Here is a 15,431-nt window from a genome sequence, read left to right as displayed (position 1 = left end):
AAAAGCAATTGTTATACCATATTTGCTGTTTATACTATGTTAGAACCATACTGAGAACTTGATGATCGGCAGCTACCAACTATACAGGGACATCCAACTACATTTGCGTGTCATCTGGAGAGCTCCACCTAACTTTGAAGTTTTATAAATTTTACATTTTTCAGACACGCAACAAACATCTATCAACCGTACAAAATTTAGTTTATAATCAATGACAATAACATAAAATAAAAAAGTATTTTCTATCCAGAAATTGTGCTTGATTTTACAGCATACCTATTAGTAATAAAGCCATCTCTATGAATAACTATATTTACACTTTAGGAGGCCTCTGTTACCAGTTTTACATATATTTGTCTTCACGCGTCCTCATTTTAAATTTGTTAAAGAATCGACGTTTATATACCCTGAAGCTACACACAAATGTTGGTATAAACTCTAGCAAATTAACAATAAAATGTGGTAGGTCCAAGCGCCAGGTCAAGAAATGGCCGATTCTTCAACATATTTACAAGGTTCTCCAACTCATGTCATGGCTTACGAGCTCTGATTTTGTTTATATGATATTTCCCCTGTCACGTGCAATCTACATAAAGATGTAAAAGGTAACAGCAGCCTCACAAAGTGTAGCTACGACGAAGTTACAATATCGAGCAAAAATACCAAATCTTGGACACAAAAATTAATTTCAATATCAAGTATTTGTTATTGATTATAAGCTCTATATTTTTTTTATCGTTTTATCGTCTTTTTCTATTAATTTTATTATAAAAAAACTCCTTTAACGTGATTTTTTTATTATTCTACATGTCTGTTAAAATGGAAAATTTATAAAACTTCAAGGCTCGGTAGAGCCCTCAAGATGACATGCAATTGTATTTTTTTTACTATATCCGTAATCCGTGTAAAATTAGGCAACTTTTGATACCTCTGCTCATTGTCTAGCTCCAATTTTTTTGTTTTCATACAAGACGGGACACACTAGAGATGTGCCGAGTCAGGTCTACTCGAGTACTTACATAAACTCGCGTACTCGAGTACCAATAGTGATACTCGAGTACCAGTAATACTCGAATACTGACGTTACTCGTACACTACAAATACTACTCGTACAAGTAAAAACTTGATTAATTTTGTGTAGTGAGTGGCGTTTTTTTTTTGTTGCTCTTCCGTGCTATTGGACTGTATGTTGTGCAAAGTACTCGAGTACTTTGTGAATACTTTGGACTCGAGTACTGACTCGATTCTTTTTTATATGAGTACTAAAGTACTCGAATACCAAAAATGGCTGACTCGGCACATCATTAGGACACACTAATGTACAACGCACCACCCTTTTTCATCTTGCATCTTAGCACCAACACGCCGTCCACAGCATCGTCAGGCTATGTTGAATCTACCGCGATTTGTCGTTTATTAATTTAATTTTAGCTAAAAACTTTATAACATTATCTATCACTTTCATAAAGAATATTATTATATTTATTATTATTATATTATATTTGTTTACATTATATATTTATATTTATTTATAGTATACCTATTTATATTATATATTTATTATTATATTTATTAGATATATCATTTAGTAATTATTAGTATTATTATTATTTGGTATGTTTTTTTTTCTGTTTTTGCACACTAATTTTGCCTTTCGCATGCACATTCCTGTCCCAGGGTTGCTGGAAGAAATTCCATTTTGTAATAAGCAATCCTTTGTACATCATTTCTTTCTCTTCTGTATTGTTATCTTTTTTTTGTGTACAAATACTTATTAAATAAATAAAAAAAAAACATTTTTATTTTATATACGTATTACCGTATATAAAGTATATACGTAATGCTTCGTTGACGAGTCTCACTCGCTCTTAGCGGGTTTCGTTCCATCATGATTGACCATGAATTAATCTAACAGTTTTTAGTTCCTCTTTATAAAGTTATGATAAGATCATTTCTTAATTCAGCTCTAGGAGATTTGAGAGGCGGAAGTTATTTGTATACGCTTATCTATGAAACTGCTCAAACTATTTCAGAATTTGTGTGTATATGTCACTCCAGCTTCAAAGCCAGGAAACTTTTTGGACCCGATAGATGATGCTGTCAGTCTTTTTTGGCATGATAAAGTTCGAAATTCTTTTAAAGATATTTATAAAAAATACTACTTATACTTTTAAATTTGTGATAAGTGATAACCTTGAATAGGATGTTTTTTTTTATATAATATAGGAGTAGCAGACGAGCACGCAGTCCACCTGATGGTAAGTGGTTACTGCCGCCCATGGACATCTGTAATCAACCCCAGATACGATTAGATATACCTACCTGAGGTCGGCCACAGATGCGCTGCTACCCCTGAGGACTAAGCTGGAATGCCTCGGAAAAGTATGTCTCCCTTACCACACTCTTCAAAACGGAACAGCAGCGCTTAGCACTGCTGTTATTAGGCAGAAATAGGTGTGGCGGTGGTGCCGCCGGAGTCGAACCACAAAGGGTTCTACCACAAAGGGTATGTAATAGTTATTTATAAATTGTATACCTCGGACAGCGAAGCCTCGCTATCTGACGAGGGAATGTTGCCAGCATTCTGGGAACTCATCCCAGGGACAGCAATTTAGATGTAGCTTTTTGATATTTAATTTACAATATGGTTAAGTATATTATTTCATTCTCTTTTTATGTTACTTTTATTATTATAATGTATTTGTTGGATTTGTTATTGTAAATAAAGCCTTAATTTAATTTGGCATTTTTATTCCACTGAGGAGGGTAGGTAATCATAAAATGAGAGGTGTCGTTGGAATCGTCCAAAATGCAGCAGCATCCAGTTAAATTTTCAAGCAGTCTACTTCTCCGTTTTTATTGTAATTCTCTAAAGTTTTTGTTTTTGTTGCAGGTTGCCGCTAAATTCAAAACAAATTATAGGTTGACAATTATATAACATTACAACATAACTTTGTATAAGGAAACTGAGGTCACAAAGAAAACTACATTTAGGCACGAAATCATGAAGATGCTAAATTGTAAAAATGGTAAGTCCTAGGCTAGCTTAAGCTTTCATATTATATTTATTTTAGACCTTCTCTTTTTTTACTGCATCATAATTTATTAAACATTCTACTAAGAATATTTACCATACTAAATAATCTATATAATAATAATAAAAATATGATACTAATTAAATTAAATTAAAAATTAACTAATATTAAAAAGGATTTTAGATCTTCTCTTGCATTATTAAAGGGACATTGGTATAAGATCCTAATTAGTGACGTCACTCATCCGTTTAATGGATATAGACTTTATAACAATTATATTAAAGATATTATTGTGAGTTAACTTACGTAAGTTTTTGAAGGTGGTAGAACCCTTTGTGGTTCGACTCCGGCGGCACCACCGCCACACCTATTTCTTCCTAATAACCGCAGTGTTAGGCGCTGCTGTGTTCCGGTTTGAAGGGTGTGGTAAGGGAGACATACTTTTCCGAGGCGTTCCAGCTTAGTCCTCAGGGGTAGCGGCGCATCTGTGGCCGACCTCAGGTAGGAATATCTAATCCTATCTGGGGTTGATTACAGTTGTCCATGGGCGGCAGTAGCCACTTACCATCAGGTGGACTGCATGCTCGTCTGCTACTCCTATATTATAAAAAAAAAAAAAAAAACTGAGAGGTATGTCGGTAAGTCTAGTTCGTATAGGAATTTCGTCAGATTGACACAGATCTATCTATATTTCCAGTTAAAACAAGATTCAAATCATGGCTTGACAAACGGACCTTCAGACCTCATAAGCTGCGAGAAACCCTTGTGGGGTGCATCGCAACCATTATCGTATGTGAGGTCGCTTGCTACAAAATGCTGCAAGCTAGTGTGTTAGCTGGTGATCTCCCTCAATATGCACCTGGTAAGAATACCTCTGATTTATTTTTTTATAATATAGAAACACTAAGCGAATATGCAATCCATCTGACGGTGTGCGACTACTGTTGCCCATTGACGATTAGAAGACGATTTCGATTATTGAAGATTAGATTCCCAGCTCAGTTCGGCCACAGATGGGCCGAACTGAGGTGGGAATACTCTCTTCAGATATAAGCTAGAACACCTCGTAAAGTATGTCTCCCGTAGCAGGCAGTTCAAACCAGAGCACATCAGGAGTTATATCATCAAAGAATTGCTTTTATTGATTGCTGCTAAATTTTCCTCAATTTCAGATGTGATGATCATAGTGTTGGCGATGATAGAATCTGTGGTATCTCCTTTCGTCTCTTGGTTTGGCTACAAGCGGCGTCGCACGATGATGATACTCTTGATGCCTGTCTTGTTACTCACGCTGATCACATGGTTACTATTACCAGAAACGCGAGATAAAGAGGAGTCAGGTATGTCAGAGTTATACCTAACTACCGATCTACCGATCAGAGTCTAAGATGCCTGTAACCTCTGATGTAACTCTGGGCGACAACTTGTTTGTGGCTAAAAATGGTCGTGCCTTCAGAGGTAAATAAATTGGGGGCTAGATGTCCAGGGAAGACCCTAAGGGACACTGCGCAAGGGAAGCATTTTGTCACAATGTATTAGAGATGCGGAATGAGTTGACCGAGAGGATTTTACTGAGTCCTCACATAGCGTGATCTTTCTCCTAAAAAATCGATTATCGTTTCAAAAATTTTCCACGAAACAAAAAAAGGTATATTAATAAGATCATCATTTTAAAGAAAAATATTCAAAACTATCAATATCTTGTTTATTTTTACTATTACATCGAGAGCTGATATCTATATCTAATTTGTTACTGTGTTTGAGCCTGATAGTAATCATTGCCCTCTATGACTCATAATCAATCCTAGATAGGATTGGGGCTGATATTTAAAATCCTACCTGAAATCGGTTACAGATACGTCATTCCTTTTGATTATTGTCGCCCATGGAAACATGAAGCCTACTCTACATAGAAAAAGTTGTATCTAAAGTCAATCACAGATGTGAGCCACTCCTGAAGACTCCTATGGTCCACATTTTCCACATTTATTATGACTTTATATTAATATAGTCTGCGCCAAACTGATAGTCCGCTCTGAAGTTGTTGCGCACAACTACAAGTGTATATTCTGTAGCAACGTAAGGGCATACTAAAGCAGCTATGTGCCCGCGGGCGAGAGAGGCAGCGGACGGGTGTCTGGGGAGGTCTGCTGTCTTCGTCCCTCTAATATCTACAATTTGCTATTTAACGCGAATCGTTTCTATATTCAGAGCGGACTAGCAGTTTGGCGCGGACTATAATACATCTACAACCAATTTCATGTTTTATAAATCTGCTGTCTTGTGACTGTCAACTTATTTCAGTGTAGTCTGAACTTGTTTGTGACTGCATTTTTCAGAATTCTGTGGCGTCCTCGACAATTCCATTCATGCTAATGAATTGGTGGCAACGCCAGCAATAAGACTGTTTGTGGTGGCCTGCAGCTGCGTGCTGTTCATGCTCGCCAGGATCGCCATCTGGTGCCATGGGTTCGCGTACATCGAGGAGCATGGCCCTGATAGAGTCAGCTTGCATTTAGGTATGGGAAAAGTCAATTTGATTTTGTACAACTGAAATTGCTTCCCCATCATCCCCTTACAGATACTTTTAAAAAGCATGTATGTAGCTATATACACACTAGAAACTGTAAACATAAGACTAGACTTTGTCTTTGGGTTATTTAGTAAAAAAAAATAATGTGTATAGTGTAAAAGTGAAACCCTTGCAAAATATAGATAGGGAAGTCAAATGTAAAATTTCAAGGTATTAAACCAACTGATTTAATTTATGCATTGTCAGTTAATTAGTCGCGTCCACATGCTAGCCAAACTTTAACAAATAGACACATATTCAAACATGTGGATAGAGTGTTTGACTTGATTTGTTCAGGTTTGCCAGCGCTAGTAGCCCAACTTATTCTCCAAATCGAGCCAAAATTTTATACAAGTTCGTATATTTACGACAAGTGCCACATATGAGGACTGGGCACAAAATTTTGTTGATATTTCCAGGTGTAGAATATAGACGACCATAATTTTTTGTGGATATTTCCAGGTGTGATAGTAATGGTACGGGTAATAGTGCTGTCAATAGCCTACCACATGGTCCAGCTGCAGGTCGATCGTCCCCAAGTTATCGGATTCGCGGTCGGCTTCTTGGTCCAGACCTTGCAAATCATGTACTTCATGCCTTCCAGTACATTGAAGATGCAGGATAGGGATAAAATCCCTTCTGAAGACAGGAGTAAGTTTTAATTCTAGATAAGAGTAGTAGGTGGATTACCTACCTTTATAGTTCAATAAGGGATTTTTTATAATATAGAATTAGAAAATGAGGATGTAGTAAAGGTGGTAGAACCCTTTGTGGTTCGACTCCGGCGGCACCACCGCCACACCTATTTCTACCTAATAACTGCAGAGTTAGGTGCTGCTGTGTTCCGGTTTGAAGGGTGTGGTAAGGGAGAAAGACTTTTCCGAGGCATTCCAGCTTAGTCCTCAGGGGTAGCGGCGCATCTGTGGCCGACCTCAGGTAGGAATATCTAATCCTATCTGGGGTTTATTACAGATGTCCGTGGGCGGCAGTAGCCACTTACCATCAGGTGGACTGCATGCTCGTCTACTACTCTTATATTATAAAAAAAAAAAATCTAGATAAGAGTAGTAGGTGGATTACCTACCTTTATAGTTCAATAAGGGATTTTTTATAATATAGAATTAGAAAATGAGGATGTAGTCAATTTGATAATAAATGGACCCATGGATATCTGTAATGAATTAAAGATAATTTATTTATATAAAATTCTCGTGTCAATGTTAGTTACCGTACTCCTCTGAAACGGCTTTACTGATTTTCACCAAATTTTATATGCATATTCAGTAGGTCCGAGAATCGGCTACTGTCTATTTTTCATATCTCTAAGTGATAAGGGTTGTTCACCCTTACATTTTTATTCATGTGGCAACACAACGTTTGCCGGGTCAGCTAGTTTATTTATAATAAGTCCTACCTAAAATCAGCCACAAATGCGTTGTTGCACCCGAGGACTAAGTTAGAACGTCTCGGATAAGTACGTCTCCCACAGACCTTTGGGTTAAAAACAAATACAGGTCTGTGACGTCTCCCTTACCACACCTTTAAAACCGGAACACAGCAGCGCTTACTCGTAACATTGCTGTTTGAGGCAGAAATATGTGTGGCGTTGATGCTTTCTACCATAATGACCTTCTTCTACCATAATGACAGGCACATTATAAGGTTAACACTGATGAATGCTTCTAGATTGCATGGTAAGCTTGTGGAGAGTGATTTCGAATCGCCTGGTGCTCTCTCAGATGCTCGCCCTCGGGGTCCTGACTGCAGGACTGTGGGGATACGGCTACCATTACTCTGAAATAGTTAAGGCAAGTGTTAAGATTCCTACGTAACACGCACGGGAGGAGACGCGCGGGCGGAGGAGGCGGGCAACGTCATCGGCGCGGGCGGTGCGGTGGTGGTACGAGCCGAACACTACTCACGCTTGCGACCTCCGTCGGCCACGGACGATTTCTATTAAAAATATTGTATCGACCGGGAAACCCTAATGTAATTAAGCGGCCTATTAAACCAGCAAAATACAGTCCACTCTTTAATTTAAGTCCCAGGACCCTAACAGTAAGTTTACGCTCATTACGCAGAACCCACGTATAAGCAAGTGTGTACAGCGCTTTATATAATCCGTCGTCGTCGTCATCTCATTATGTCCTACTTTTGGGCATGTCTCCTTTCGTAATAGGAAGGATTAGGCCAAATTTCTCGGCGTAAGCCAAATGCGAATTGGTAGACTTTACACACCTTTTAGTTCTTTTTAATTCTTAGACGTGTAGGTTTTGTCACGATGTTTTTTTTTACAATTACAGCAAGTAAGCAAACAACTTCTAATTATATGGAAGTGTAAAGGTTTCGGCTTAATCCTTCTCATTCTGAGACGAGATCACCGTACACAGAAGTAGGACAATAATGGGTTGTTAAGAATGTGTGTATAGGTGTTAAACGGTGTGGTCTGAATTAGTTCCAGCTCCACATGTAGTACCATTACGTTAAATTGATATTGTAAAGAACATTTTTTTAAAGATGTGTGTTATGGAGTTTCTTTCGCCGCTTCTTGTGAAGTGAACGAAACACCTTGTGCAGTGGTGGTAGTTGTATTGACATTCAAAAAGTGCTCTGTAAAGAACATATTTTGAATAAAAAAAAAATGATTTGATTTGATTTGTGAAATTTTCTCGGCTCCAACTTATTTTGTCGCGAGACGGATTTTAAGCCGACGCCGGCAATTACCTATGTGTAGATGATAAATATTTAATTGTTCCAGGTTAAATTCCTTACATATCAAAACAGCACAAGGATGATATTCTTTACGGAAACAATCCAATATGTCGGCATCGTGATGTCAGTTGTGGTAAGTTTGGCAGAATAATAAGCTTTTTAAAGGTTTTGTTTAATAAAAAGCTTCATTAGTTGAAATAGCTTCAAGTTCAAGTTTTTTAATATAATATTAAAAAGGGGAAACCACCCTTTGTGGTACGACTCCGGAGACACCAGCGCCACACCTATTTTTGCCTAATAATAGCAGTGTTAAGTGCTGCTGTGTAACGGCTTGGAGGGTGTCGTAACGAAGACATACTTATCCAAGGCTTTCCAACTAAGTCCTCAGAGGTAGTAAGGCAACGGCCACTGACCTCGAGTAGGACTCTAATATTATCTGGGGACAATTACAGATGTCCATGGGCGGGAGTAGGTATTTACCATTACGTGGACTGCATGCTCGCAAAAACACCAAAATTCCGTACACCAAAAATAAATAATATTGCTATACCGATAAGGTCTTAAAGTTCTTCTGTAACAGTATTTAATATTTCTTAACATCCAGTACATAGGTCTGAAGTGGTCCGCGCCGATCCAGCAAGAATTCTGCAAGCTTCGAGCACTGATGCAAGCGTTGAAGATGAGCGTGTTTGCTGGTGTCATAGTGCTGGTGATGGCGCTGGCTGTCACCTGCGAGCACGGCACGGTGGCGGGGCTCACTGAGGATAATTATATTCATCCCAGCTGCAGCGCGATGTGTGGGTGAGGAGGAATAAACACGATAGTATCATCAGATCATTACTGTGTCACTGCCGATTTTTATTTTTTTTTTTGTTAATGAGGTCTTTGCTATTTATAACGGAATTAATCCAGGGTCCTTTGAGCGCGGTGCTCCTATGAGGCTCTGCACAGGTGAGCTTTTACGGTCAACCCGACTTAAAATAAATATTATGCGAGGAGTCCAACATAGAGTTCAGCGAAAATAAATGATCGACCACTTTACGAATTTTTTTCATAAGATATGGGGAGTACCTCCTGCTTGAAGAATTTCTCTTTTTTCGTTTATTTGAAGGATGGTTAATAAAAAATGCTATTGTCTAGACCGTGAAAGTGACACAGGCTTCATTTTTATACAGTCGATTTTTAAGTAATGTTTTTCTTAATAATTCCTTTGGTTACAGGTGTACACCACTTTGGAAAGAGTTTTCCCCTGTTTGCGTACTGGATGATATGACCACGTACCTATCTCCTTGCCATGCTGGCTGTGGAGGGGCTGTAGACGAGGGTGGGTTGAGGTAAGTTGACATTAAGTTTATGAAAAGTGTTCTACCCCTCAAGACTTGTACCTTTTTATAATGTAGAAAACAAACATTATAAATATTAAAGTAAAAAAGGTCCTGCCCATGAACATTTTAATCGACCCCAAATAAGATCCTACCCGAGGTTGGTCACAGATGCGTTACCCTGAGGACTAAGTACCTATGTTCCCCGTACCAAACCATACAAAACACGACTCAACAACGCCTAACATTGTTGTTATTATAAATACGGGATTATACCGCCAACATCGAATCACAAATGTTTCTACCTTTAATATATTCAAACAGATGCGAATTAAAAAAAAATTAAGGTATAGGCTGTACAGTTTTTGCCGCCCCTTCTTCTAGAATTGTCATGTCTTACTAGAGGTGAGGCGTATATACTGGAACAGGTTCAGGGACTAGGTAGTTTCCCGGACTAGGTAGTTTCTGGACTAGGTAGTCTGCGCTCCTGTTTTTTTTTTTTGCTCGCCACTTCGGCTTAGAACATTTTTCCCGTTGTTTTTTTTGTTCGTCGCACCGGCTTATAATACGGTTCCCGTTTTTTTTTGCTCGTCACGCCAGTTCATGACACGTTTAAGGCATGAACAAACTAGCTTCCTAATTAGCAAAAAAAATTCGGTCCCCAAATTTGCCGCCCCAAAAGTCTGCCGCCCTAGGCTGAAGCCTACTCAATCTGCTGGTAAATCCGCCACTGTATACAAATGGTGGTTTAGCGACTGCACCGCCAAGTAAATTCCTTCTCTGTGCATGCTGTAAGACTGTGGAATGCGCTTCTACCAAAGATTCGTGAATCTGTCACTATTTCCGTATTTAAAAAGCGAGTTAAAGAGTACTATATTTCCTTATATAAGTAATTCATATACATGTATATAATTGTATGTATATAATTTATATATAGTATATCTATAGCATATAAGTATTTATATATCGATGTATGTATGCGAGTAGTATAATATATATGTTTTCTTTTTACACCTTTATATAAGTACACACTGATTCTACCATTCTGCACCCCCACTCACAGGTCTGCTGGAAGAAATTTCTTACAGAAATAAGCAGTGCCTTTGTACATACTATTTCTTTATATGTGTTTGTTAGTATTCTCGTATCTGTATTTACGTAGTAACTATTTATTAATCTGTGTCTGTATTGTGTGTGCATAAATATTAAATAAATAAATAAATAAGTCGTCAACGAGTTATGTTTTGCGTCGGGATGCAGCAGCCAGGATACAGAAAGACCGAATCACTTATATATACTTATTTAATCAAAACAGAATATTACATGTTTTGGATTAAATCTAACCTAAATTAAAACTAACTATCCTAAGTGACTTGCGGGGGCAATGTTAGCGCCCAGAGTGAATTCTCACGTTCGGGATTATGAGGTGGCAACGTACGTGCGGAGTCAGCGTTCCCACTGCACGGCGGCGGTGCGGAATCGGATTTCTTCGTGATAATTTTGTTTAAGGCGAATGCCTATTGTTGGTTAAGGCCAATATATAACAAACGTATCAGCGTTTTCTCATTTTCCCTTACGAAATTTTCAATCCAGACCACAGTAACGCTTAAGACTGCGTTTATTGAAGAAATGTGGCGGTGGTGTAGCTGGAGTCGCTACACAAGTTAACCTATCAGTGTGTCCTCAGGGTGTACAAGAACTGCACGTGTGCGGCTCGCGGTCGCGCGGCGGTGGGCGCGTGCGGCGCGGCGGGCTGCGGCGCCGCGCGCGCGCTGCACCGCATGCTGTACGTGCTGCTGCTCACCGTCGGAGGTAAGTTGGTATACAAGCCTCGAGCAATTCCCGTACACGACCTTGCAAATCATGTACTTCATGCCTTCCTTTGTGGTTCGACTCCGGCGGCACCACCGCCACACCTATTTCTACCTAATAACAGCAGTGTTAGACGCTGCTGTGTTCCGGTTTGAGGCGTACCAGCTTAGTCCTCAGGAGTAGTGGCGCATCTGTGGCCGACCTCCGGTAGGAATATCTAATCCTATCTGGGTTTGATTCCAGATGTCCATGGGCGGCAGTAGCCACTTACCATCAGGTAGACTGCATGCTCGTCTGCTACTCTTATATTATAAAAAAAAGAAAAAAATAGAGCCGCAATCCTCATGACACATACGTAATTACTTACGTGTTGCTAACTTGTTGTACCTTGGCACTATGGCATTATCTGATTTTTAACGAGTTAATTTTTAACGCCGAGAACGGCATTCCTGGGAGGGTTCCCAGGAATGCCGTTCTCGGCGTTACGTGGAGCACTCCTCCATCTCCAACATAACACAACCTGAATATCCAGGCGCGATGTCTCTATAGACGTCTGTCCAGAAATTTACACCACATGAACAGGTGTTTACAGCGTCCACATTACCTAGACCTTCCTGGGATCGCAGGATGAGATATCATAGAACATACTAGTATAAAAGAAAAGTTCTAATATTCCTCGATGCCCTTGTGAACAATGAGCAACAAAATCCTGAGTAACACCGAAGTGTTCTCTCACAGAAGTGGCTATGGACTAAATAGCTGTATTTATTATCCACAGTGCTAGCAATCCAAGCGCACGCTGTACTGCTGCTAAAGACGGTGGACCCTCGAGACAAGTCAGTGGTCCTAGGCCTCGCCGGGTCCTTCGTCGCTATGTTTGCCTTCGTCATAGGTCACATCATCTTCAATGGAATTACTGGTACGTATTGACAGAGATTTGGGTTGGTAGGTGAAGGAAGAACTGTGGTTTGACTCCACCACCTCACCCTTTTTTGCCTAATAACAGCGAGTTAAGCGCTACTGTGTTCTGGTTTGAAAGGTGTAATAAAGGAGAGATTTTTATCCAAGGTATTCCTTCCAACTTAGTCCTCATGTAGGAATATAACCTTTACTGAAATTTATTTCAAATGTCCATGGACCGCCATGGCCACTTACCATCAAGTAGACTACTTCTGTCATAAAAAAATATATTAAATTTAATTGCAATAGTCTACACCAGTGCTGGCAGACATGTCGGTTTAATTTAATTTTAACATTGATTAGACATTGTATTTCCTAATACAATCAATCCGAGATTTGGACATACTCTTCAGAAGCGTTCCAGCTTAGTTCTCAGAGGTAGCGGCGCATCTATGGTCGACCTTAGGTAGGAAATTCTAATCCTATCTGGGGTTGATTAGGGATTTCCATGAGTGGCAGTAGCCACTTACCATCAGGTGAACTGCATGCTTGTCTGCTACTTTTATATTATGAAAAAAAAACGACCAATGTGATACAGTCTGAATGTACAATATCCGATATATATCTATGTAAGTATTAAATATCCTTGCGTTATAATATGTATAACGTTTCCAGTTGCAACATGCATCTGGGGCGTAGAGAATTGCAACCTGAACAGCCAGCGGCTCCCACTCCTAGTGAGCCAGGCCAGCGCCGTGCTCGTCTTCACATCAGCTCTCATCTGCCTCGTCAACTTCATTCACATGAAGGTTACGACGAAACGGCAGGAAGATTCTCCAAATACGGAAATAACTGAAACTGTAGAATAGCTTATTTATGTAAATAAATTATGTTTACGAGTAAAGTGTTTAAATATGACTATGTTTTTTTAATAAGTAATAATAAATAAGTAATAATAAATTGACTTGATTTCGTTCGTTTGTATGCGCGATTCAAATATGTAACTGAATTTTAAATTGACCTAACCGATTGAGCTGATTTTTTTATACATTTGCTTCGATGACTATGCTATTACTAACTATTAATAGTTTAGTGACGTCACTAAATTTTTTAATCCCATGATCTTGCAGTGTTTTTTTAAAAAATAATACCAAGAACAAAATTATTTAACTAAATTGTTTGTTATTACAAACTATTTTGTAATATATTTTCATTTACAAATAATATTCAAGGTTAACTTCCAACATGCGTAAACACATGTTTTAAAAATAAAATAAAACCCATCATAATTATTGTTATTAATTTAATTACACAATACGATATAACGTCGACAACAGTGTTTAGTCAGTTAGGGGCTAGCCCGAGTTAAAGCTGTCTTTACGATACAGTAACAAAGTAACATTGTGTGAAGCTGAAAACATATTGATGGTTTTTGAGCCTATATTTTATGAATGTTATCAGTATAATAAGTTATTATCTAAGGGCCTTTTCCCTGACGCGCGTTTACACTTGCACGCGTCCTCGACGCATGCATGGATTAACTAACTGCAGTTTTGGTAAAGTGTGTGCATATGGTACGATACGATGCATATGACGCGTGTCTGAGCGCAGATACGCGCGACAGGAAAGACGTCCTTAATATTTATTAATTGCGTGTCATCGTTCACTCATACACGCTGATTTCTATAATTTTTAAATCGGTTATAATGTTTTTTTGTGTGGTTGGTTCCACTTTGAAAAATATCATAGTTTTTGCTCCGACAAGACGGACTGCTATCTTTATGTTGTAGAGGACTATGCCTGTTACATCTGTCAAACCGGAACCAACAATTCAACACACAAAACAACTCACAAAATTCGGATGTTGCATTTAGTCCTTACGACATTGCCTTAACACCACTCTTTGGGGCGTATTTTATTATTACAAAGATCGATATTGACAAAAAAATGCATTTGTAGCACTGCCACATGACAGAAGTGAAACTTCTTAAAATCCATAAATAATCAGAAAACAATGAGACGTCTGACGCGTACATCTAACGCATGCACGCGCGACACTATCCTATTCTATCTCTTTCACTCCTAGCATGGGAGTCATGTCTTTCTTCTCTCTCATGTAAGTATACAAAAACTTGACACGTCATAGAAATTACTCACTTCTACCCCATATCGTTTAAGAAGTTTCACTTCAAAAATTCATCGCGCATTTTTTTACAATCTCAAAAATAATAAATATTTCACAACATTGGTACTTCGCAGAATATTTATTGCACAAGAGGCCTGTTACAATTATTTTCACTGATTCTATGTTTGTCTATCATTACAGATATTATAAATGTTCACAACACAACATAAAATACTGTTATTATACATTATACAATCTATGTTGTGAATTGATGTTTGCAGTCCGAAAATATATAATAAAAAGCGTGTCTGTCCATATGTAAGAAGTTATACTTCTATGGCATTGGCAATAAAAATCCACACTTAAAAAAATACTGAGCAAAAGACCAATAGACGAAAGTGTTAATTCTTAATTATTTACCTTCGTTTATTAACGGTACACATTAATTATGTGTTACACAGAGGTGCGCAATTTCATCAGACACTAAAAATACTTTACGTTTCCACGAAAGAAGTATAACTTCCATAACTTATTCTTATACACTGTCGACTATTTTATTTTTACTGCGCTTTTTTCGACAGATCGATTAAGTGCTGTCAAGTTACAATATATCAATTAACAATTCGATAATCAAAATAATTGTAAAGTAATTTTCTGGATGCATTCTTTTACGTTCACTGCGAGAATTATAAATCACCTAGAATTCTATTCGCTCTCGCCGCTGTGTTTTTTTTTATAAAAATCTTCATCAAAAATAACTTCAATTCAAAACATAGACCGTTTGTAATTATACAATTATACGATACAATCACTTATACAACTGCACTACATACGAACAAATTAACTTTGAGCACAAAATGAATGAACTCTGTTGGGCGCACGACAGTGCTGCAGCCAAGTTTGGGCGTTCGAGTTTACACGTGCCTTTGAGCACAAAATTAATGAATTTTGTT

General features: G+C 38.3%; 1 protein-coding gene across 1 annotated transcript; it reads left to right on the top strand.

Moving 5' to 3' along the window:
• The first annotated feature begins 3,004 nt into the window (after positions 1-3,004).
• Positions 3,005-13,222, top strand: LOC140745609 (uncharacterized). Its single transcript, XM_073077546.1, has 10 exons — positions 3,005-3,029; positions 3,733-3,897; positions 4,208-4,375; positions 7,294-7,436; positions 8,366-8,452; positions 8,924-9,120; positions 9,540-9,633; positions 11,288-11,453; positions 12,232-12,372; positions 13,029-13,222. The coding sequence occupies exons 1-10, from the start codon at positions 3,005-3,007 to the stop codon at positions 13,220-13,222; spliced, it is 1,380 nt and encodes a 459-aa protein (XP_072933647.1).
• The last annotated feature ends 2,209 nt before the right edge of the window (positions 13,223-15,431 follow it).

The sequence above is a fragment of the Epargyreus clarus genome, unplaced genomic scaffold (genome assembly GCF_041222505.1).
Source record: "Epargyreus clarus isolate Ecla_fem2 unplaced genomic scaffold, WU_Ecla_fem_2.2 ptg000010l, whole genome shotgun sequence".
Lineage (NCBI taxonomy): Eukaryota > Metazoa > Arthropoda > Insecta > Lepidoptera > Hesperiidae > Epargyreus > Epargyreus clarus.
This window is presented reverse-complemented; position numbering and strand designations above follow the sequence as displayed.